A 23187-nucleotide genomic window follows, 5' to 3' on the forward strand; every position below is an offset into this window, starting at 1 on the left:
TCTTTGTGAAATCCTTATCATTCTACTCTGTTCCCATATCCAATTCATATGATCTTTCCATTTATTTCAAATATGACTTCGGGTGTTTATTCTTATGTTCATATAGACAAGGCCGAATGTCACCTGTGCCTTCTGGGATCTGAACAAAAATGGTAAGTTTTCAACCATAAAAATACAGCTGTATTTTAAACATTAGACACTTCCAGTTTTAAAAGTTTTACCCCAGATCAGAGTGAGTCCCAATGTAAGTATGACAGCAACTGAACTGTAAATTTTAGTCTGGGTAGCCTGGGAAATAGATTCTAATTTCTGCAACTCCTTATTCATTGCAAGAGGAAGTAGGCAGGTTTGGCGTTTTTTTGTAAACCAGACAACCTGATTTCAGTTACTTATAAAACAGAGTATGCATTTTTATTGCCATTTTAGATGAACATAGATGTGCACTTTATTTTTAGGACACTTCTGAGGAGGTGTTTTGATGTGCATAAGGCATAAAATTAGAAACCCAGCTTGCTGACCTCAGATTATGGGAGAAAGCACACTCAAGGACTGCAAATATAGGAACGGTTATTACGTGGTTATATAAAACTTTAAATAAATGGATTGCCTCCAAAATGACCTTTGATAATTAGGAGAGAAAGGCAAAAATAAGGGTCTGATCACTAGCTGTAAGGTGTGGAGAGCTCTTTTACGGGAAGTACAAAGGATGGACTTCCCACTTTGGGGTTCCCCGGTAGGATTATCCTGATTTCAAGTAACACTGTAATCTGAAGAGGTCCAATGCTCTTTCTTGATACTCTTTTCCATAGCTGGACAGTTTTTTTGTTACTGTTGTTTGGTTTTTAGTTACACAGTTTTGAGAAGATCCTGATTTACTAGATACATAGTTTAAAGTATTAACTTCCAGTCTTAAAACATTCTTCAAACAAATGAGTTCTTCATATTCCACACCACCATAAAAGTCAGAACAGATGTATTAAAGGCATTTATCATAAATTGCCACCATGCATGACTGCTGTGTACATAATAACATGTTCCAAGAAAGACCTTCTTTGTTCTCATATCTTCACAGAAACATAGACTGACCCAAGGGGAAAAAATGTGTTGATCTCCAGAGACTTCATTAGTATATAACATATTTAAAAGAAGGCATTCTTTTTGTGAAAGTTTATCTTACGATATATTAGAAGTTAAACTTGCATCAAACTTTTGCAGAACCGCAGAGGCACTTCAGTGGATCACAGTTGGAAACCACTGACAAGATCATCTCTAGTTGCCCACCCAGCACGAATGAATGTTTTGTGATTCCAGGAATCTGAAGTATTCTGACTGTTGGCAGCTTTAAAAATAGTATTTGTTTTAGATAAACCTTGAGGTAGAAAATATTGAGGCTTATTTCTCTAAAGAAAGCATCATCCATTATAGAGAAGGAACTGACCTACTGTTGTTTTCATACTGTTCTTTGGACCTCTCCTTGCAGAAAGTTCTGGATTTTGGAACACATCGGGATGCGTTGCACACAGGGACTCAGACGCGGACGAGACAGTCTGCCTGTGTAACCACCTCACACACTTTGGAGTTCTGATGGTAGGGGAGGATTTTTAAACTTTTTGAAATGATGTAATTTTGGAAGACATACCTTTTTTGTGTGTGTCAGCTTCTATTGCTTATGTTTATGGGGAATTATTTTCTGATCAATTTCATCTGTACCCTGAATCTTGATTCTTAATGAGAAATCTAATTAACAGAGATCATATATTAAAAATATACAGCCTGACCAGGCCGTGATGCTGTGGATAGAGCGTTGGACTGGGATGCAGAGGACCCAGGTTCGAGACCCCGAGGTCGCCAGCTTGAGTGTGGGCTCATGGGCTCATTTGGTTTGAGCAAAAAGCTCACCAGCTTGGACCCAAGGTCACTGGCTTGAGCAAGGGGTTACTCGGTCTGCTGAAGGCCCACGGTCAAGGCACATATGAGAAAGCAATCAATGAACAACTAAGGTGTCGCAACAAGAAACTAATGATTGATGCTTCTAATCTCTTTCCATTCCTGTCTTTCCCTATTTATCCCTCTCTCTGACTCTCTCTGTCTCTGTAAAAAAAAAAAAAAAAAAAATACACACACACACAGAAGTAATTACAGAAAAGGATCCTATTTTTTCCCATATCATTAACAATGATGATACGTTTTCCTAGAAACAAGAATATCACCATGAGACTTTTGAATTATAAGAGAAACAGAAGGAGACAGAGAGAAAGGAAGGGAGGGAGAGAGAAGGTAAAAAGGAAGAAAAGGTTGGGTTTTACTAACATAGAAGGGAACTGGGAGAAGTTTGATCAACAATTTTCTCTCTTTTACTCTGTTAATACTCAGCCCGTGTGCGCGTTACTTTGTACCAGGCGCTGTTCTGGGAGAGCCTGCCGGAGTTATGTCTGGTAGGACCTCGAGTGAATGATAGAGCGTAGCATGAGCAGATCTGCAAGAAAGACGATGGGTGTGACTTCTTCTCACTTCTAGGCCCTCTTATCATTCTTATCTTTCTTCTTTTCCATGGCACTGTTTGTGTCTCATTAGCCAGCCTATCAAATGGTTTTGAACAAAAATTAGATTGCATCGTTATGTTTTTTCTTCATCCCACCACGTTTTCAAGAGCTGCTCTACATCCAGTGACTTGTTTAAATTCATGCACAAACTCAGACCTTCACCGTGTGTCTGATATACTCATGTTTTTGCAGATACTTTTCTGGTGCCCAGGGCACCCTTCAGATCCTAGCACAGCCATTCTTTCTGTACAGTTTCCATTCAGGGATCAAAGGACATTTGTTTTTTAATTGCAGATGGGAGTAATGTGTACTGAGGCAATAAAACTCTATGAATGCAAATCACAGACATCAGGTTATGTTTATCCCCTCCCTGAAATCTTACACCCACTTCCTGTGGGACTGGGAGGAAGCAATGAGGACCGTGTGATGTAGCATTTGGCTCATGAATCCACTTGGCCAATGTAAATGGCCATTGTCCTATGGCAATCCTGCAAGTTGTAATTTTCCTGACAACTCAGTACATAAATGCTCTGAAGGTTAAGAACAAGTCATGTAAAAGGGCGGAAATCATAGAAAATAACTTTTAAACTTTCTCAAAATATAAATATTTTTTTCTTTATGGCAGTGCATGAAAATGAACAATGAAACTGTAGCATGTTTTCACTAAGTGGTTTTTTTTTTGAAATGCTGTTTTTTCCCATGTTCTCTTTCCTCCCAAAATGAGAACGGACATACTTTCAGAAAACACTTTATGCATTATTATTTATTACACACAAAATACATGGTTACTTAAGTATTATTAGCTTTAGCTTAATTGATTTAACAAGTTCCAACTGTTTTTGTGTGTATGTGTGTGTGTGCGTTTAAGTGTAATTGTGTTGTAAGTCTCTAATATTAGATAAATAGATAACTAACACAATTCACTCTTCAAAGTGATCATTTATATGTAACAAAGTTTGGCTTCTCATTACTTTAAATAGTATTTTCTTCAAAATTGTTTAGATCTTATTATGAGTTTGTAATTATGTATTACTTTTTCTGTTTTAATGTGATAAATAAGTAGCTTTACATGTTGATAGCTATACACATTTTATTTTATTTATTTTCTAGTGCTTTTTTTTTTACCGTGGCTATTAACAGTGGGCTTTGAAACTCCTGGAAGGAAATTTTTTAGAATTTATCCTTTCTGGCGATGTGCCCATATCCTTCCCACTTTCCAGACCACCAAGGTTTTGTTCAGAGACTTTCTTGATTTACAAACTATTTACTCTCTTATACAAGATTTCCCCAGAATCTACATTGCTCTGTGACACATTTACCATATGAAAAGTTTTAAAGATGTACCTCAGATCCAAAATTATACCTTCAAATATACAAATATATGAAGAATTTAATGTCTCTGCTCTATTTCTTTGTAGTTAAACTGATTTTTATATTTTTAACATCAGTACATTTTCATGTTGGCTGGTTCAGGGGAATAAATATATGTATGTTCCTCATTCTCTAAAAATATAAAACAATATCGGAATTGTGTGTATAAATGAGCATCACCAGTAAACACCATTATTTTATTTAATTCATATTTTAAATTGTGGCTCTGTGGTTGGCAGCTCCATTGCCTGACCTAGAAAGGAGCCATAGGTTTTTCAAGCAGTAATGACCAGTCACTTGGAAATTCCACAAGACCACCTCTCTGCCCTAATAAAGTCTTGGAGTAACTAAAATAATCGGTTGAGGTTGCCTATTGATGAGGCAAGTGGCACTAACTCAAACACCATTCTGTGTGCCATGCACATTCCTATGTCTACCCAGTGTTTTGAGAAATCTCTAGAGAGGATAAAGAAAGTCTCCTCCAATCCTGAGTCCATACACCTGCTGAATTTTATCTCTTTGTGCCTTTCTTGGTGTCACAGAGATACTGTTCCCGCTCCTTACTGCATCAGACTAACCTGGAACTAAGCTCCATGAATTCATTTCACACATATACACATACAGCAAACACCACCCACTGGAGGCCTTTGTGTGAGTAGCAGGTTTAATTGATCTTTTGGTGAACAATAAGGAAAATTAATAGAAAATAGAATTAAAAACTTGTAACACTATTTTTTTTCATAATTTAATACCTAAAAGTTTAAACCAGTTATTCTTTTTGGGAGTATGTCCCTTCTCCAAGAAGTTTCCATTTTCAAACATCTGCAACATGGGGGCACCTTCCTTGTCCAACCTGGAAGAGTGGTTGGTCTTAACTCAAGGTGCATCCCTATCCCAATTCTCCAATGAAGGAAGAAAAGAAAAATCTTCCACCCATCCCACATTTTGAAAGTCTGCCTCAACAAAATGAACTTAATACTTCTTATTGGTGTTATACAAACTGTGTACTTCTTCCACTCCATAGAAACCTCTAGCATTTTAAATGGTGCCTTTTCAGGTCCACAGAGATTAAACAAACAAAAACAACTATGACTCAAAACTCTTAGTAGCTTCTCATTTATTAAAGAAAGGAAAAGACCACCCTGGCCCACACACACCAGGCTGTGGGATGACCTGTTCAGAGCCTCCGCACCACGCTCAGCTCAACAACCACAGTGCATACACCAGCCTTGGCTGGCCGCTGCTGAGCCCCACCCAGCAGGCAGAGAACTCAGGGTCCACCCAAGGGCTTGGCTATGAGGGCCACTGTGGCTTCCACTTGAACGTGTGCCCCCAACCCTGAAAATGTTAGGAATGGGCTTGATAATTTATTATGCAAGGCAAAGACCTCTTCTCCAGTTTCCCCTGGGGAACCCAGCAGTTTTGCTCTTCAAGATGTACTGCTGTGCGAAGAACTTGGGTAACAAGGTAATCGATAAAATTTTAATATGTAACTCCCTCCATAATGCTACATTTGTGTTCCATGGAGTGGCCCAGGAGAGTGTAATAAATGGAAATTTCAACTCTGATTTACACTGTTGTTTTTTAACCCCTACAGTTGAGCTGAGAGTCTAAGTGCTAGCAATGGACTTTCTAATAAAACAAAGGGATTCGTATGAAAGAGAATCTTACAGCTGCTTCCCATGTTTTGCATAGGACCTTGAAATAAATGCCTCCCAGATAGATGCAACAAACGCTCAATTACTCACCATCATCACCTATATTGGGTGTGGAATATCTGCTATATGTTCAGCAGCAACTCTCCTGACATACGTTGCTTTTGAGTAAGTAATTTTGTATCTGCTAAACCTAGTGCTGAGTGTTCTAAAATGTAAATAAGAAAATTATCTTCACTTTTAAAAAATTCTATGCACTTTGTGGATCATATAGGGCAGTCCAGTTTTAATGTCCAGGATTCTTGTAAGATCTCTCAGACACTCTGACTTTTCCAGCTGTAGAATCTTGTTTTATAGCCAGTGTATTTTTATTGATGAAATGCATATAAACGTCTTAGAGATGATGAAAATGTAAGTAAATAAAAATTGTATTTAGTGTTTTCTACATGGTAAAAGATGAAAACATTTGCTTCACGCAGCTTATAAAATTAGTCCTGAGGCCCTGGCCGGTTGGCTCAGTGGTAGAGCGTCGGCCTGGCATGTGGAAGTCCCAGGTTCGATTCTCGGCCAGGGCACACAGGAGAGGCGCCCATCTGCTTCTCCACCCCTCCCCCTCTCCTTCTTCTCCGTCTCTCTCTTCCCCTCCCGCAGCCGAGGCTCCATTGGAGCAAATGATGGCCCGGGCGCTAGGGATGGCTCCTTGGCCTCTGCCCCAGGCGCTAGAGTGGCTCTGGTCGTGACAGAGCGACGCCCCAGAGGGGCAGAGCATCGCCCCCTGGTGGGCATGCTGGGTGGATCCCGGTCGGGCACATGCGAGAGTCTGTCTGACTGCCTCCCCGTTTCCAGCTTCCATTGTTCAGAAAAATACAAAAAATACAAAAAAAAAAAAAATTAGTCCTGAAACAGGAAGTTTTGTTTTCATAATAATCTTTACTTTATGAAAAATCAAGAAATGTTGAAATATTTTTAAGGAAATGGATTTTTTTAACCAAAAAAAAAATGTCATTTTTCCTGGATTAAAAGAAAAATCAAGATGTTGAAACCAACTGGCCATTTTGTAAACAATTGGAGACCATTTGGAAATAAAATTAATATTGAAAAGAAACCTTCCCCATATGCCGAATGCTCACAGATACCAATAACCCACCCGCCAAGCGGAACCATGTCACACAGGTGGTGCTGCGTTACCTGCTGCTGAGCTGTGGCACATCGCAGTTTACTGCCTGTGCTTAAAGATTAGTTCTCCTATACCTGTCTTTTATCTATTTTTTTTAGAAAATTACGAAGGGATTATCCCTCCAAAATCTTGATGAACCTGAGCACAGCGCTGCTGTTCCTGAACCTCAGCTTCCTGCTGAACAGCTGGGTCACATCGTTTCACCTGGAAGGCCTCTGCACCGCCATGGCCGCCCTGCTGCACTTCTTCCTGCTCGCCACCTTTACCTGGATGGGGCTGGAAGCCATTCACATGTACATCGCGCTGGTCAAAGTCTTTAACACGTACATTCGCCGATACATCCTGAAATTCTGCATCGTTGGCTGGGGTGAGCCTCCTCCAGATCTGTGGTTTGGTTCTCAGGGTCAGGGAAATTGCCACGTTCTCCTGGGAAAAGGCTGTTTGGAAAGAGTAGCATCGCTAAGAGAAACTTCAGCTGTACCGAGGGTGTGGATTGGATATGCGTACCCTAAGGAAGGGGCTTCCTCAGAGCAGTATTTTTTAAAGCTGTTCACAACAGGCCTCTCTAAATGCAAGAGTGAAGGAAAAACCCCTCGCCCCTGAGTCACCACTCACTCATTTCCTGTGCCCAGAGCCAGCCCATCCAGGTCTGAAGAGGCAGCTGGCAGACAGTGTGGTGCATTTCCATGATGTTTCAAAATATAAAGGCCGGTTCAGACTCCTAGCTTTACTCCCCCTTACACACATGCCCATGTCCTAGAAACCAGATTCAGAAGCTTATTTTTGCGTGTGCAGCCAGAATGTTGACAGAGCACTTGCCTTGAACTCCTTAACGTGATTCCTCAGCCAGATGTGGATGGGTCTATTAGCCAGTTCGGTATCTCCTAAATGGACTCCTCTCTTTATCTGGGTTTTATATCAAACCAGGCAGTTTGGAGCTTTCTCCCAAATCCCTTTTTCAGATGGCACTGTAGAAATATGAGCTATTTCCAAGGTGTTCACTATTTTAGGAAGCATCTTTCAGGGAATCGGCGTGATGTGGGTTTCCCCGATGAAATATATATAGAATTACTTTACTTATTGAGTCTCTGGAGAGAAAAATGAAGGCTGTAAGGACTTTAAAATCTCAGTATTTCTCCCCAACTTTTTCTAAAGACTTCTTTTATATAGAAAGGGGCAAAATAAGCTGTAATTCCCTGCCTGCCTGTATGCTGGTGGTCTCACAGACATGGGTACTGAAACCACAATTGCCAGCCCTACATTCCGTATAAATCAGTCTCTGGCTCTCCAGTGAGTACCAGTAAGCAAACAAATACTTACATATCTGTCATGTAAGAGAAGTTTTTGACTGCTGCCTGTTAAAGTTGGATGAGCCACACCAAAGAGGATTTTATTGTTTTTAAACAAACTGCCAGTTCTAGGAAATTTGATTCTGTGATATAGAGTGTTTTCTTCTTTTCTTTTTTCCTTGCCATTATTAGTCATACAGAGCAGTTCCAGCTGCTTCAGAAAAGATGCTCATGGCTTTCTTCTATTTATTTATTTATTCATTTTAGAGGAGAGAGAGAGAGAGAGAGAGAGAGAGAGAGAGAAAAGGAGGGAGGAGCAGGAAGCATCAACTCCCATATGTGCCTTGACCAGGCAAGCCCAGGGTTTTGAACCGGCAACCTCAGTGTTCACGGCTTTCTTTCTTTATAACAGGTTTACCTGCTTTCATTGTGTCCATTGTTCTAGCAAGCAGAAACCGAAATGAAGTCTACAGAGAACAAAGTTATGGAAGAGAAGGTGATAATCTGTAAGTAATAAAAACTTCAATTTATGGTGAGTGTACATCCTTTGTTTCCTAAGGTTTAGTGTAAGTTTCCATGCCAACAGTGAGTCCCTTATTTTAGAAGGTTGAAGTGCTTATGCATTCCTTTACGAAGATCTCTGCTACACCACCAATGAATTCAATTGAATGCCTGAACTGTGCAAGCTGCTTTTTCCATGTTAACATTGTTTTCTGTCAGTGGGGGGGGGGGCAGGTAGGGGGGCACAGAAGTCTAAGATGCTATCTTCTAGGCTCAGAAGACTCATTCTATTTGAGTAGATTTCATAGTATTCTCAGCCCCTTATCTTTAAGTGAGTTAAAGAATAGTGTCAGACAGTGATGCTGATGACTCAATGCTAATATGAGTGTTACGTAACAATGGAGAGAATGGAGACACCACTGAGTTCTTGAAGAATTTGGAAAATTTTCTTCAGACTGTGAGGTCATGGAGGCTAAGGTTTTTATATTGCCCACTTTTGGCAGTTACTGCTTCACATTTTATGCAGCACATAGTAGATACTCAATAAGTATTTGGTGAGTAGGTGAATAACTGGATGCTTAGAAAGCTTACTCCTGACTGTGATGCCACATTACGCAGCTCATTTCATGAACAGGTAAAATTTATATCCAATCAGCAGTAATCCTATTTCATTTCCTCAAAGTCTTCCCTTATTTTATATTTCCATAGTAATACCTAAAAGACCCCCATGATAACCAGCATAAAACAAAGATTCTAGGTCAGGAATTTCAGGATTCTATGGGGATTGCCATATATAAAGAATTATTAGCTTCAGGAATAAGACATATCATATTAGGGATCTTTATAAAATAGATTTATTTATTTAATTTTATTTAGAAATCAAATTTAATGGGATAACATTTATCCACAGGAACACATAGGTTTCAAGTATACATCTCATATATAATATTTGAAGTCAAGTCAGTACATAAATTTTAAAGTATTTTTTCTTTGGTATTGTTTTTTAGACTTTTAATTATTTCTGCTCTGATCTTTAGTATTTCCTTCCTTCTTTTTACTTTGGGCTTTGTTTGTTTGTTCTTTTTCAAGTTCCTTTAAAGTATAAAGTTAGACTGTTCATTTGAGATTTTTCTTGTTTCTTGAGGTAGGCCTGTAATGCTATGAATTTCCCTCTGAGGGTTGCTTTCACTGTGTCCCATAGATTTGGGGTTGTTGTATTCTCATTTTCATTTGTTTCAAGGTATCTTGATTTCTTCCTTGATCTCATTGTTTATCCATCCATTATTTAGTAACATGTTATTTAGCCTCCGTGTCTTTGTTTTTCAGTTTTGTTCTTGTGATTGATTTCTAGTTTTACATCATTATGGTCAGAGAGGATGCTTGATATGATTTCAATCTTCTTAAATTTATTAAGACTTGTTTTGTGTCCTAACATGTGGTCTATCCTAGAAAATGTGCCATGTGCACTTGAAAAGAACATATGTTGTGCTGCTTTGAAGAGAAATGCTCTGAATATATCAATTAAACCCAGCAGATCTAATGTATCATTTAAGGCTGTCATTTTCTTGTTGATTTTCTGTCTAAATGATCTATCCATTGATGTGAATGGGGTGTTAAAATCCCCTACTATGATTGTATTGCTGTCTGTCTCTCCCTTTATGTTCATTAAAAATCTGTTTTATATATTTAGGTGAGTAAATATTTATATGTTGAGTGAGTAAATATTTACAATGGTTATATCCTCCTGTTGGCTTGCTTCCTTTATCATTTTATAGTGACTTCTTTGTCTCTTACTATAGCCTTTGTTTTAAAGGCTGTTTTGTCAGATGTAAGTATTGTTACCTCGGCTTTTATTTCTTTTCATTTCCATTTTCATGAAATATCTTTTTTTATCTTTTTTACTTTTAGTGTGTATCTTTCATTCTGAGGTGGATCTTTTGTAGACAGCATATATATGGGTATTACTTTCTTGTCCATTCAGCTACCCTATTCTTTTGATTAGAGCATTTAAGCCATTTACATTTAAAGTGATTATTGATAGGTATGTATTCATTGCCATTTTATTTTTTAAGTATGTTTCTCTGTTTTCTCTCTCTCTCTCTCTCTTTCTCATTTCTGTCTTTTTCTTAAAGCAGGCTCTTTCACATGTCTTGTAATACTGGTTTGGTGGTAACAAACTTGAGCTTTTTCTTGTCTGATGAGCTCTTTATTTCTTCTTCAATTTTAAATGATAGCCTTGCTGAGCAAAGTAGTCTTGGTTGTAGGCCCTTGTATTTCATAACTTTGAATATTTTATGCCAATCTCTTCTGGCCTGAAATGTTTCTTTCTGTTCAGAAGTCAGCTGTCATTTTAATGGAAGTTTCCCTGTAAGTAACTAGTTGCTTTTCTCCTGCTGCTTTTATGATTTTCTCTTTGTCTTTAGCATTTCACATTTTAATTAATGATGTGGACCTCTCTGGGTCTGTCTTGTTTGAGACTGTCTGTGCTTCCTGGACTTGTGTGTCTTTTCTTCTCATCAGGTTAGGGAAACTTTCGGCCATTATTTCTTCAAATAGGTTCTCGATCCCTGGCTTTCTGTCTTCGCCTCCGGTGCCCCTGTGCTATGGATGTTGTTGTTTGTGTTTCCCAAAGGTCTCTTAAACTCTCCTCATTCTTCTGAATTTTTAATTTTTGCTGCTCTGATTGGGTGGTTTTTTTTTTTTACGTTGTCTTCCGAATCACTGATTCAATCTTCTGCTTCATTCAAACTCCTGTTAAATACTTTAAATAATAGATCCAATTTCTGAGATACCTAAGAACTTCCATAGTATTATTATTAGGACCAGAGGCATCTGCAGCTTCTAGTCTTTGTTAACTTTACTTATAGAGCACTTTACACACAGTACAGTTTTGAAAAACTATCATTCGTTTTCAGCTCTATATATCATTTTGACCATCCAGTGTACCTTTCCTCATTTCGTAAGAACACTGTAAAGACAAATATAAGCTTTTAATTGTGCATGAGGAGTGTGACTGTAAGAATACCATAGCTTTGCCAAAGGGTCTTGCCTCAGATAGATCAGTTATAATAGGGTTTCTTTTGTTGGCAGTATGGAATTCACAATTAGGTGTGTCATAATTAAGGAGAGATTTACTCTTCTCACGTGACAAAAAACATTAGAAATAAGCAATGTGCTGGCATTCAGTTCACGGCTTAAATGTCTGGACCAAGAACGCTGCCACTGGCTCGGTTTTTCTCTCATGGTACACGGTGATTGCTGTACCTCCAAGGTTCGCTCTCACATTTGAGGCGAACCAAGTGAACAAGGGCCTTGCCAGTTGATTCTGTCAAGAAAAGTTCTCCCAGACTTTGCTTCTGTATCATTTTGTAGGATAATGTCCCCATGACCACCCCTTAAATACAGAAGATACTGAGAACATGAGTACTCAAACTCTCCTTTCCCTGGTGTGCAGCCCGTAAAAGAGCGGAGCAGGTTAGCAGGGTGGTGGGTGACCCAATCAAGGGTCTCTTCACGCCAGGTCAGAACTCGAGTAGCCACTTTGTCTTCTTCTCAACTCTTGACTTAAATAAGTAGACATTAAGATGAAAGCACTCCAAAATAAACAACCACCACAAAAACTATAAACACATCAGAAAGGAAACTGAGGCTCAAGCAAATGAGGTGTGTGAGGAAGGCCCAGCTGTGAAACCCGCAGAAGCCCAAACTAAGCCCGGAGAAATCGTAGGGAAACAGGCGTGGTAATACATTTCTTTTTTCTTTCTTGTTATTTTTCTTCTGTAAGCTGTTGGATTAAGGACAGGATGGTATTTTACGTGACCGTCGTCGGGTACTTTGGAGTTGTGTTTTTCCTGAACGTCGCCATGTTCATCGTGGTGATGGTGCAGATCTGCGGCCGGAACGGCAAGAGGAGCAACCGGACCCTGCGCGAGGAGGTCCTGAGGAACCTGCGCAGTGTGGTCAGCCTGACGTTTCTGCTGGGCATGACCTGGGGCTTCGCTTTCTTCAACTGGGGGCCCTTACGCATCCCGTCCATGTACCTCTTCTCCATCTTCAACTCACTGCAAGGTAAGAGCACTGGCAGCGGAACAGTTTCCACTCTCTCCTTTTGTCCTGTTTGCAGACAGCTTCCCGGTCGGGCAGATGCCACACTAAGTTGCTACGTCACCCTTCCAAGTGCAGAGCGTGGTTTCGGCCACAGGGTGGGGACACATGAGAGAAGTCTGGAATGGAGAATCGAGGTAGAATGTCCGTTTGTTTGTTTGTTTGTTTGTTTGTTTGTTTGTTTTCAGTAGTGTATCCCCAGGACCAAGGGCAGTGCCTGGCAGATAGTAGATGCTCAATAAACAAACGCTGTTGCATGACTGGAAGTGGGCAGGGGGGTGCCCATCAGGAGGTTGAAAGAGATGTTCAGGCAGCTTTCACCTCTCACACTTTTCTTGACTGCTGGTGCTGCTCCTTGTAGAACCTCTTCCCAGGTAGTGGACTATTCTTGACCTGAAGAATTGTTAGACTCTATGTGGAGACAGAGCAATTCACCTCGATTCCCTGGCTGCTTGGATTTCAAAATAAATACCTATACTCTAGTTCAGAAATGCTCATATTTTCATGATACATGCAAATTAGTTCAACAATTTAACAAACACTTGCCAATGGCCTGCTTTGTACAAATATACAAGGCTTCCTTCAAAGAGCTTCCTGTCATACTTCCAATTCCATAATGCATACCCTAGTGTACATATGATGAATGTAACTTTAAACTTAAATGAATACAGATTTGTTTTTAATTGAATGACATTCGTGAAGACATTGCATATACCCTGTTTTGATAAACTCCCTAATGTTTAGAAGCACCACACTCCAAAAGAAATGAGGTGACAAAGTTTGGAATCTTTTCGAGCAGGGCAGTGCTACCCGCCTACCTGAAATGACCAGTGTGTCCTTGTAGGTGTGTGGGGAAGAAAGCGCTGTCCGCAGCAAGCTGGACAGATCTGTGCTGGGGTGGGCAGCGTGGTGGGCATGTTTGTGCTGCTCACCAAGTGAGATGCCCAGGCAGCTGCTCCCTACAGGTGTGCTCTCAGAGAAGTCTGCATTTACCTGCAGGGGGCTGTTTGTTCTTTGTATTAGATTATACGGGTCTGATTTGCTTTTCCTTGTCGGTTTCCCACTAGCTCGTGAGTGCCTACAAAAAAATCGGTCATGTACTTGGTGCTTAACAACTGTTTGTTAAATGAATAAATGGATTGCTGGATAAAGAACGGGAGGGTCTTGGGGGATAGCCTAAATCCACCCTGAGACTCCTCTGGCATAAATCCGCATCAATTAGTTCAGCAGATTTTATTCAGGCTCACTCTCCCATAACGGAGGAAATATGTGGGCTCATTATCTTCAGTAAATAGAATAATAAGCCTCAAGTGCACCTTGAAAACTGAAGAGGTAACAGATACATACATCTTCATTGGGACCTAGCTTCGTAAAGTGACTTTTTCTCTATTTAACCTGTTCTGTAACATATAACATAAATGTGCTTAGACAAATATTGACAAGAATGGCCCTTAACATTAGAAACCCGATGGTTTTATATTTCAGGAATGGATGTGAAAGGCACATTAATCTGCCAGCCCAACCTTGTTTTTTTGCTTTTAGAATTTCCTGGCAGTTCTGTAACCTCCAACAGCTACAGTTGTCTGCTCAGCTCTGTTTCCATTAATGAGAAACAAGATGTTTTATTTTTCCCAGCATAGGTCTCCGATGTCAGGAGGGGAAAATGTTATAAACCATCATCAAGTTATAGCTTTCATAAATCACTGGATTTTAAGACTAAATTTAAATTATACAATTCAGAACAGATTTCTGTACATCCAATGATATGAAAAATACCTCCCTAAAAGGAAATTTCAATTAAAAGATAGTGATACAGAGCGCATGAGCCTACCAGCAATTGCTCATTGGCCAAGTTTGTACAAAAACTTCTCAAGACACCGTGGAAAGCCATTTAATGGTTTTTATGAGTCATTTTCTGAAACTTCCAAGAGTGGTTTGTTGTTAAAAGTATATGATTTATTAAAAGAGACATGTAGAATTTAGATAGTTTAATAACTCTTTGGGTAGTGGGTTTTTTTTCATTCTCGCTGACCACTGGGAGTGAGTTTTTTTTTTCAAAAAATGAAATTAGTTCCAGTTACAGTTTTATTAACTTAAAATCATGTTTGCTTAATAACCAATTTATGGAAACAAGAAGAACATGCATTTGTATTTTTTAATGTTGCCTTAGACATTTTTAAAGTAAATCAATTATACTCTGGATGCTCAGGAGGCACGAGGACGTACATGAACTTTCATACTACTCAAGGGTTAAAGAAATAATCCAGTGAATACAAAATGAACTCAGACAATACTTATGTCTTTATATTTGTAATATTCTTTATTCCAGCGAAAATACAACACATAAAAAAAACCCTAAAAATTTGACTTAAACCTTTTGCCTCATAGAATTTATATTCTAGTAGGAGAGACTGACATGAACCAAGTGTGTCATCTGATAAAAGTACCTGGTGATTTTAGGAGGAAATGACAAAAGACATGAATCCTAAGCTGAAATCTAAAAGATCAATGGGAGTTACCTAGACTAAATTAGTCACCTATTAGGTGAAAGGTGGGAGCAGAAGTGGGGAAAAGAATATTTCAGGTAGAGGGCACTTCATGAGCAAAAATTGTGTTATACTGTATGTCCTCACTTAATGTGGTCAGTAGGTTCTACGACTTTCAGCAAAACGATGTGTGAGGAAACCAATTTTACTGTAGACTGATATAAACAAGAGTTAAGCTCCTATGGCATCTCATCAGTATTATAATGAAATGAGGATCTACTGTAGTTGGTGATAATAACATCTGCTCAAGGAATTAATAGAATGCTCTTATGACCTGAGAACGGAAAAAGAGAGGAAGAATGACACAGTGGTATGGCACTAAGGGAGGTGGGCTAGACCGGAAGGCCCTGCATTTTGATCTTTATGAGAGCAGTGCAGAGCCTTTGAAAAGTATTAGGTCTGCGAAATGACATGGTCAGTTGTGCATCTTGTAAAGGTGAAGCTGGACTAATATATAGAATGGATTAGAGCAGTCCGGTAGCATCAGTAGGGAAAGGAGATAAGAGGCTATTGCAATGATCTGGGTAAGATAACATGGCACAGTGTTTTAGACCAGTGGTCAGCAGACTCATCAGTCAACAGAGCCAAATCTCAACAGTACAACCATTGAAATTTCTTTTGAGAGCCAAATTTTTTAAACTTAAACTATACGTAATAGGTAGGTACATTCCTTATCGAGGTAGTGCCCACGTGTGGTATTTTATGGAAGAGCCACACTCAAGGGGCCAAAGAGCCACATGTGGCTCACGAGCCGCAGTTTGCCAACCAGGGTTTTAGACTGTATTGGGAATGGGGGGCTGAAGAGATGTAAGCAGGAGTCAAGAGAAATTTAAGAAGTATGCTACTATAAAACACTCATCATTAATTTGGTCATTAAAGTAAACTCTTATTTTTCTAATGATTTGAGTAAACTATCTTATTTAATGGACTGTTGCAGTTCATTGAAGCCTATTGCTATAAGACTTAGCATTGGCCAAAAACAGAGTGTAATAATACAATAGTCTGAAAACTAAAACCATGCTGAACAAACTTCAGTCTTCTCAGATTTAGCTCATAGTTGAGCATATGAAAGTCAGCAGGGTTTCATTATGAATGCCACAAGTTATGAACTGATTATAAATGCCTGTAGTATTATATACATGGGACCTGCAGAAGAAACAGTATTTGAACTGAATCTACACTGATGTCATGTCATGTATTTCACAGAGGTAGCTCCTGCTAGCAAATTTCTTTTTACTTTTGTGTATGTCTTCAAATATTTGGTTATAACACATTAAAATTTAATAAATGTGTATATTTATTCAGTTAAAACATGCTGAAATTTTTAGAAATAAATGTATACATTTTAAATGTATGTATGTGCTTGTATACAAATACATATGTCCATGTGTAATTATATGGTTACTCAAAAATTTACATAGTCTCTATATTAAAATTTTATAAATGCTTTATTTTTATTTTATATGCTTTATTTTTATATTTATTTTTCATTTTTTTAACTTTTATCATTTAATTTTTATTTTTATATACACTTGTAACTGTACATTTAATAGCCAAAAACCATGTTAAATGGATATTAGAAAATTATAATCAGTGCGGCTATAACTAAGCCTACTTGAATAAGCAAATGAAATCATGAATTGAAACAAAGCTGGAACCAAGTTTATTATTTTTTTCATTTTTACAGTAAATTGCTTTGTTCTTTTTATTTTGCCTACTTCAACTTGTTATACATCATTTCATTGAAATTTTTTCTCTAAGATAAAAGAATAAATGTATCTTAACATGGTGAAATTCTTTATCTATCTGCTTTTTACTCTTTGCTGCTTTTCCAAGATAAAACTAGCAGATCATTGTATCAGAAATTTAATTTTTTTCTAAAGAATGGAACTTGAGAACAATTATATGGCATACAAATTGCTATTTAAAAGAGAACAGATGTTTGACAAAGGTATATCATAATTTACATGCCTGAGAACATTAGCCTTCATTTCAACAAATATGTCATTCATCCTACAGAAATCAAAGGCAACTCCCTGGCTGCTGAGAAGCTCTTGGCCAGAATCCTGATGGCATCCCTATCCCTTGGCAATATCTGCACTTGCAGGATTGAATGATTCCTCTGTGCCCATAGCTGCTTGTTATATAAGTGATGAGCAGTATTGTTGACTATATTTCTTTCCATTAACTATACAAAAGTATTTAACACTCTCAGTTAGATTGGGCTTCATCAGTATACAGGGAAGTTTAGTTCTTCTAGCATGTTCCTCGGGATCTAATGTCTAACCTCATACCAAAAGCTTGGTCTTCAACTTTCCTTTTCCTTTATATGAAACAACATTGAGTAGTAGTCTCCGGTGTCATCAGCCCACCTTCTGTACATATATGTGTCAATATGATACAAGGCAGCATGTGCTTCCACAAATAGAAACTCTGATGGCAAACACAGAAGGGCATTATTACTCAGATACAATGTTTGCTGTTAATTAACATGGTAACATTGAGATACCCAGAGCAATAGAAACAACTTATATTTGTATAGTGCATTGTGGTTTACAGAGCACTTGCACATAACATCTAACATCTGATGTGATGTCATTCTTGCAGCAAATCTGCGAGGTAGGTATCCAAGAGTATATTTTCTCCACTTTAGGGAATGAGAAACAAGCTCAAGAGAGTCGGTGACTTTCCCAAGATCATTCTGAATCTGACAGTGCGATATTTACATTGTAGCATGTATATGAAAATGGAAAGGCACAGTATTAGGGGCCAGAGCATAAGGAGGAATATAAAACAAAGCACTGTGTTTTTCATTTTTGATTTCAAAGTTTCTAGGAAGTGAACACTTATTTAGGTAAAAAATCATTAAGGGAAATATATTTATTATTTTCATCCTATTGGTAAACTAAGAAAATTAAACCAAATTCTCTAACCCATGGTTTGAAACCTCCTGACAGTTAAGTTGTGCCTTGATCGCATCTGCAACACAGAGTGAATTGGCACCAAGGTAACGAACATCTGAAATGACATCGTTTTGGCTGGGACATTGCACACAGCAAGGAAATAAATTACTCATCTGCTGGCGTGGAATTTTGCTAAAGGGCACCTTGGTAGTATGAAAGGAGCATTCAAGAGATTCCCAAAGAGCTTCCTAAAGCTGAAAGATCCCAGCCCAGCAGCCAGCGGGCGATGCCTGTGTAACAACAGAACGCCGGAGCTGCTCGGAGACTTGGACTCACGCTAGCTAGAAAGCTCAGAGATCATCTAGGACATTTTGGTCAAAAGTTAGTTTTATAGAGCACATAGCTTCTTCTGCCCAAACACCTGCTTTGATTCATTCTTGACTGATTTTCCTACGAAACCTCCAGAGCCAGGTATGCCAATGGGCCTGATGAAGACCTCATTCACTCAGGAATATTACCCATTCCGACTCCTTCCCCCATCCCTGGGGGGTTATCTGTATCTGCAGTCTTCCCCTTCCCTTGGTTTCTGGGGCGTTCTTATCCAGGGTAAGAAAAAGTCCACGGAGGCCGTTTGTCAGAGTTTGTTGATGACAGTCTCACTTAAAGTGTCAGTGGCTTTCACCTGGTCGAGAACTCATTAGGAGATGAGGACCCAAGGTTTTCTTTTCTTTTGTTTTTTAATTCACCAGATTTCTTGAAAGTGGTCTTTGAGAGCAGTAAGAGAATGACAAAATGCGCTGCCTCGAATTTTGCTGTGTAGCGTTTGATTTCATATGCAAGGAAAACAGTTTTTTTGATAATCAGGCTAAAGATCTGAGAACATCCCCCTGGCCACTCATTTACGTCTGTCCCAGAAAGCTACGTGTCTTTGCCTGAATCGACCAAAGGGAATGAGTTCTATGTGGGAGCCAGAATCCTCACTAAAATATCGAGGCTAAGATGCTCCTTTTCCTCCCTAGATAAATAGGTAAACAGCTCTTCCAAAGATGAAGACGGAACCCAAGCCCGTGAATATAATGCCAATACTTCAAAGTAGGCTCTCCTCCCCCCCCAAACATGCTGCTGGAATGTGTCCACAGATAGATGAAGGGGCGAGCTATGAAAATACAAATCCAGCGTTTGAGATCTTGCAGGCTGTTTGTCGCTCTGGGTTTAGAGCGCTCGGATGGCCCTTCGCCTTGCTTGCTGACCCCGCCTTGGCTTGCGGTCTGCTTCTCTCCGAGGCTTTGAGAAAGCAGGTTCCCTGGGTTTTCCTCCCTCACAGCACCCATGGGCCAGCTGCTTTCTCACACACTTTAAATACCCTTCCTCCATCACAACTGAAAAAGTCTTTATTTTAAATGAGGAAGTTGCAAAATTTACCAAGAATTAAGACATCATGAATCCACCTATTTCTCTCTTTTCTTTTAAGTGAGCAGATACTTCTAGTTGTTGAAAGGTGGAGGGAAAGGAAGAGAAGGCTGGAGGAAGGTCAGGACGAGCAGAGTAGGACGGGGCAGCAGTCGGTTCCTTTAAAGTAGGTTTAAGTGTTTGTTTTCCTTCTCATCCAGCGTAGAGTCTGAGTTCCTATAGGTAAAATAAAGAGCCCAGGCAGTTATCAATCTAAAGAAACTGTTGCTAAGGAACTTTGGCTTAGAGTCATCAGACTGGTGGTTTTTCAGGCTGTGAGTTCCCACAAAGGACCATCATGAGCTCTGTTTTGTGAGTTATAAAGGTTTCATGAGACTAGTGAGACTTTGACCTGTCAAGATGAAGTAAAGGCTTTAACTCTGAATTCAGTCTTGTGAGCCATTTTAGCATCCAGCTTTTATGGGCAGTGTTCCTTACTCCCTGGTCAGGGAAGTAAAAAGCTGTGAGACATGATGCAGAGTGGAGGCTGGCTGTTACGGTCCCCAGACACAGCGAAGACAGCTAGAAGAGCATGTTTGTCCAGGTGTTACGAAGAGCCTCTGAGGTGCCATGTGGTTGGTATGAAGGTTCTCAAAGGAAAGGCATTTGACAGAAAGAGGCCAGAGATGGGGGTGAGAAATCAAACATAATCCCTTGGAGGTCAACATAGAACTCGTAGGATTTTAGATCCACTTCTGTATCCTAATTTGGAAGTAGATGGGGGAGGAGAGCCATCAGAATTGAAGAGGGATTAACACTGTTTTCTCACTCTGGCCCCAACTGCCTCGGATCTCCTGCTGTATTTTCTACTTCTTCCTGGAGAGGTAGGATTTCTTCCCATACCGCGTACATGTGCTCTTCCAGACGCATACTTACCGTGTTTCCCATGGCGGAACTCAACAAGGCCTGATTTGTCCTGAAAGAATTTTGGTATACTTATTGCCAAACTCACTTAAATCTGGGTGAAAAGGGCTAGTTATTGCAAATGGTAAAATAACCTAGCACGAGAATCCTCTTGTGACAAAATAAAAATATGTCTCATGATAAAAAAAAAAAATTTCACTTCATACTATCTTGAAATTTTAAAATATATCTGTTCCTAAGAATTCTAACTTCTTATGCCTATTATCTAATTGTGTCCCACTGTGTTACAGTTCAGAGGCAATGTATCAGGTTTTGAATTTAATTTATATGCGAGTGTCTCTTAAACTTGTTGGATGCCTATATATTTCCAGGCAAACGTGTTTGCTTAAAAATAGAAATGTCATCTAATGATACATAGTTAATTATGCTTTACAGCTGTACTACACAATCTAAAAAATGGTTTTGTGAAGTCTGTTTTATCTTACATTTAACCTCCTCCTTCGTGACTGTGGTCAGCATGAGATCCTCAAAATAGTTCACTTTTTAGCATCCCAGTCAGAACAGAATAGCAATCCTGAGAACTGGTTCTCTTCCAGGGACCTCAAAAAACCTCTGAAGTTTTTTTCCTGCTGGTTGTTTGACATTGATAAGAAGGACTGAGAGTTCAGGGCAGCCACATGTAGCAAACCGCACCTTCTCCCCTGGCCTTTAAGAAGAGCATCTGCTTGGGGCGAGGCCTGGACTGAGCCACGCCTGCACGGATGCCTAGGGACGCAGGTCCTCCATTTGTTTATCATCTCTCCCTCTACTCTCAACTGTGACTGTAAACGTTGGTTTAGGCACACATGGTTACCAATATTTTCAGCTGTGTGATAAAAATACTTCCAGGAACAAGTTCTGCACATTCTGCCCTGGCTGACAAACAGTCGCCCTAAGGCAGGGCGGGCTCGACCCCTCTCCGCAGCCTCCTTCACCTGTGGCCTGTTGTGCCCTGACCTCAGGCTTCCTCATGATGCTCTCTTTGTAACTGCCACCGCCTCCTAAAAATGTGGAAGGAGAGGCCCTGGCCTGTTGGCTCAGCGGTAGAGCGTCGGCCTAGCGTGCAGGGGACCCGGGTTCGATTCCCGGCCAGGGCACATAGGAGAAGTGCCCATTTGCTTCTCCACCCCCCCCTCCTTCCTCTCTGTCTCTCTCTTCCCCTCCCGCAGCCAAGGCTCCATTGGAGCAAAGATGGCCCGGGCACTGAGGATGGCTCCTTGGCCTCTGCCCCAGGCGCTAGAGTGGCTCTGGTCGCAGCAGAGCGACGCCCCGGATGGGCAGAGCATCGCCCCCTGGTGGGCAGAGCTTCACCCCTGGTGGGCGTGCCGGGTGGATCCTGGTCGGGCGCATGCGGGAGTCTGTCTGACTGTCTCTCCCCGTTTCCAGCTTCAGAAAAATACAAAAAAAAAAACAAAACCCAAAAAACCGTGGGAGGAGATTGTACCAATTGAGAGTATTGCTACTCTTTGGTGACTCACACTGGTGGTGATATGATACAAAGCACTTTTACGCGGTGAAAGGATTGTCTGTATCAGCCGACATCTGTAGGTGTCGAAGGCTCTGGAAAGAAGTGGGATTCGGTCAGAGGGCGGAGATGAAGCTTCTCCCCACGCTCTGGGAGGGGTCAGCCTGCGGTCCTGGTGCGGAGGGGCTCTGAGGGTGGGAGAAAATCGTTCCCCTACTCTGAGACTCAGCACGTCCTCTGCGCTCCCCCCTCAACCCAGCGCCCCCCCTCCCCTGTCCACCGCACAGGGTCCTTCAGGAGGGGCCTGTCTGTGTTCCGAATGATTGCAACTTGATTCATGTGTCCTAGCACTTTCTTTCAAAAGTACAGCCTTCCTTTCAGATAAATAACTAGGTCACTAGGATGTATTTCTACCACTAATTATTACTAATAATGCATTAGTAGCAAATAAGATAATAATAAGTAAAATATTAGTACTTTAAATATAAATACATACTGTATGACCAGCAGTCACGGCCATCACAGCTGCCAGACAGATGCAGGTTCCCATTAGATTCAGACAGTAAAGAAACAGTGGAACCAAAAGCTGCTGGGCCGTGCCCTTACTCTCCCCTCACAGCCAGCTGGTGAGTAAAAACACACGGAACCAGAACCCACTCACATGTTCTCTGGTTCCACAACCAGGAGAATCTTTTCCAGTTTTTCCTAGAATCAAAGGCCCCACTAGTCTCAGTCACCTCTGGTTCCCCATCTGCACATCTCCCTCCTCCACAAACTGGCTTCTTCAGCACCCTGCCATCTTGCCTGCTTCTTTTCCTCAGCACACTTCCTCCCTGCTCTCACTCTGCAAAAACATGGCTTCCTTCTTCCTCCTTCTTCTTCTCTCAAAACTTTTTGGTGCAAAAACCCCTCCTCCAGTAACATTACCATAACAATGGCCTTTCCCAAGCAGGGAGGTAATTAGCAATCTCACCTGGGCAGTGACCATTTTTAACAATAAAAGTGAGCAAAATCAAATAACACAAATTTTACAAACTTTATTTGTCCAACACATATAGAATGACATAATAGTAATAATATGAAATAAAATGAAAATAGTACTGATTACTAATACTGTTCCCCTTAGGTCATTGAATGCTTTATTTATACTTCTCAGTGAGAACTTTGTTTGGATTTTCCAGGAATTCTTTAACAGGCTAGTTGTCTATTTGGAATCAGTGACCAGAGTTTAATTATTGTTTTCATAAGGCATTTCTTTGCAAGTCAAAATATGTAATCATT

The 23187-nt window shown here is 40.1% G+C and overlaps 1 protein-coding gene across 7 annotated transcripts in view; it reads left to right on the forward strand.

Moving 5' to 3' along the window:
• The window catches only part of ADGRG6 (adhesion G protein-coupled receptor G6), a 140111-nt gene that overhangs the window by 105051 nt on the left and 11873 nt on the right, over positions 1 to 23187 (forward strand). For all 7 annotated transcript variants that reach the window (XM_066247785.1, XM_066247786.1, XM_066247788.1 and 4 more), the window contains 6 exons: positions 107 to 152; positions 1481 to 1587; positions 5610 to 5737; positions 6845 to 7113; positions 8448 to 8541; positions 12321 to 12604. In XM_066247785.1, coding sequence (XP_066103882.1) covers positions 107 to 152; positions 1481 to 1587; positions 5610 to 5737; positions 6845 to 7113; positions 8448 to 8541; positions 12321 to 12604 — 928 coding nt within the window. The remainder of the gene's footprint in view (positions 1 to 106; positions 153 to 1480; positions 1588 to 5609; positions 5738 to 6844; positions 7114 to 8447; positions 8542 to 12320; positions 12605 to 23187) is intronic.

Source organism: Saccopteryx bilineata, chromosome 12 (genome assembly GCF_036850765.1).
Source record: "Saccopteryx bilineata isolate mSacBil1 chromosome 12, mSacBil1_pri_phased_curated, whole genome shotgun sequence".
NCBI classification, from domain to species: Eukaryota; Metazoa; Chordata; class Mammalia; order Chiroptera; family Emballonuridae; genus Saccopteryx; species Saccopteryx bilineata.